This window comes from Penaeus monodon, chromosome 34 (assembly GCF_015228065.2).
Source record: "Penaeus monodon isolate SGIC_2016 chromosome 34, NSTDA_Pmon_1, whole genome shotgun sequence".
In the NCBI taxonomy this organism is placed as follows: domain Eukaryota; kingdom Metazoa; phylum Arthropoda; class Malacostraca; order Decapoda; family Penaeidae; genus Penaeus; species Penaeus monodon.
The window spans coordinates 12,133,531-12,135,538 of record NC_051419.1 but is presented as its reverse complement, the minus strand read 5'-3'; the positions used below and the strand labels follow the sequence as shown (position 1 = coordinate 12,135,538).

The following is a 2,008-nucleotide window of genomic DNA, read 5'->3' as shown; positions in this document are numbered from 1 at the left end:
TGCAACATCTAGTAAAGGGTGAGTTTATTTCCTTCCAAAGGTGTTGAAATTTAAAACTGGGAAAAGGAAAGGGGAAAGAGGAAGAATGGGAATAGCAGAGTGAGGAAAAAACACTAGGAAGTGGGAGACAGAGTAACAAACTTGGGAAGATGCATGGATAAGAAAGGAAGAAAGTGATACAAAGAAAAATGGATTAAGGAGAGAGCAAAATCCTAGTTGCCAACTGCCAAGCTAAACCTCTCCCACTTGTCATCAAGTGCCATGACTCACAATAGGATTCCTTTTTTTTCAATAATATTTGAAGGAGAATGAGAGGAGAGGGAGGGAATTCATATTTTAGAAATAAAAGTTTGAACATTATATATGAAATGCATATAATGAAGTAATAAGGCTTCCTTCTATTCCTTTACAGAATGAGGATCATTGAAGATAATTTAGGCTTAGACAATGTTCCCTTTGGCTACACTGAAGAGGATGATAACCCTACAATTGCAGAAGTGACATATGAAGATGATAAGATAAAGCACATGGAGGAATTTGAGAAAAATAAAAAGTGGAAGAAGTTAGTTACAGACCAAGAGAGAGAAAACCAGGAACGCAAGAGAGAAGGGGATGACATCTCCCCTGCACGAAGGCTGAGGCATGATTCACAGTCACCTTCACCTGAGAGGTTTAATCCAGATATTGGAAGGAAGCATGATTCTCATGAATCACCACTGAGAAGAAGACATGATTCAGGTGACTCACCACCAAGAAGAAGACATGATTCAGGTGAGTCTCCCCCAAGGAGAAAGAGACATGATTCAGATGCCTCCCCCCCAAGAAAAGTTGGAGATCCAGATGCTTCACCTCCAAGGAGAACAAGACATGATTCAGATACATCCCCTCCTAGGAGAACGAGGCATGATTCAGATGAATCCCCACTTAGGAGAACGAGGCATGATTCAGACGCATCCCCACCTAGGAGAATGAGGCATGATTCAGACGCATCCCCACCTAGGAGAACGAGGCATGATTCGGATGCATCTCCTCCTAGGAGAAAGAAGCAAGATTCAGATGCCACTCCCCCTAGAAAAAAAAATATTGATGCCTTGCCTTCACATAGAAAAAGGCATGACTCAGATGCATCTCCTCAGGGAGCTGATTCTGACACATCACCTCCTAGGAAAAGACCAAATGTTCCTGTTTCAACATCACCACTAAGAAGAAAGAGGAATGAATTTGACTCATCACCAGTCAGTAGAAAGAGAAATGATTCAGATGCTTCACCACCAAGGAGAAAGAGAAATGATTCTGATTCATCGCCTCCTCGACGAAGGGGGAATGACTCTGACTCTTCCCCACCAAGAAAGAGAGGGGCACCTCAAAACAGCTTCCCACCTCCGGGTGCTTCCAAGGAGGAGCGCCTTGAGCGCAAGATGACCACCCAGGAATACCTGCGGGCCAGGAAATTTGGGAAGCTGAAAAAGGATACCCCAGAGGACCTGGCCCGGAAAGAGCGTGAGGCAGTTCTTCAGAAGAAGGCTGAGGCACAGCACCAGCAGTGGAAACATGGTGTCAAGCAGGTGGAGGCCTACCAACAGAAGTTGGAAGATGACCAGCATGAGATGGGTAAGGCCTTTGCGCGAATGGCTGATGATGTGGACATGAACACAAAGCTCAAGCAGGTCACACGCGAGGAGGACCCTATGCTGGAATACATGATGAAGAAGCAGATGAAAGAGACCAAACAGCCCCTGAAGCCTTTGTATAAAGGTCCCTTCCCTCCAAATAGATTAACATCAGACCGGGATACAGATGGGATGGTGTGACCGTCCAGTGGGCTTCGAAAATCAGTGGTTTAGAGGCAAACAACAGGAGAGCAGTGGGAAGAGGGGTGCCTATAAATGGAGTGGGTCCTGACATGAGACTGGGGCTAAACACTAAAACTCATATTCTGGAATATTTACTTCAAATCTGATAGTCTTCAAACAAATCTCAATCTAAAAGAAAAAATTGTCTTACTTTC

At 44.5% G+C, this 2,008-nt stretch overlaps 1 protein-coding gene across 1 annotated transcript; it reads left to right on the top strand.

Annotated features, from left to right (window-relative positions):
• The first annotated feature begins 6 nt into the window (after nt 1–6).
• LOC119594817 (BUD13 homolog) lies at nt 7–1,902 on the top strand. Its single transcript, XM_037943908.1, is given in 4 exon segments — nt 7–18; nt 413–1,773; nt 1,776–1,805; nt 1,808–1,902. Coding segments are annotated over 3 exon segments (1,485 nt in total). The 5' UTR covers nt 7–18; nt 413.
• The last annotated feature ends 106 nt before the right edge of the window (nt 1,903–2,008 follow it).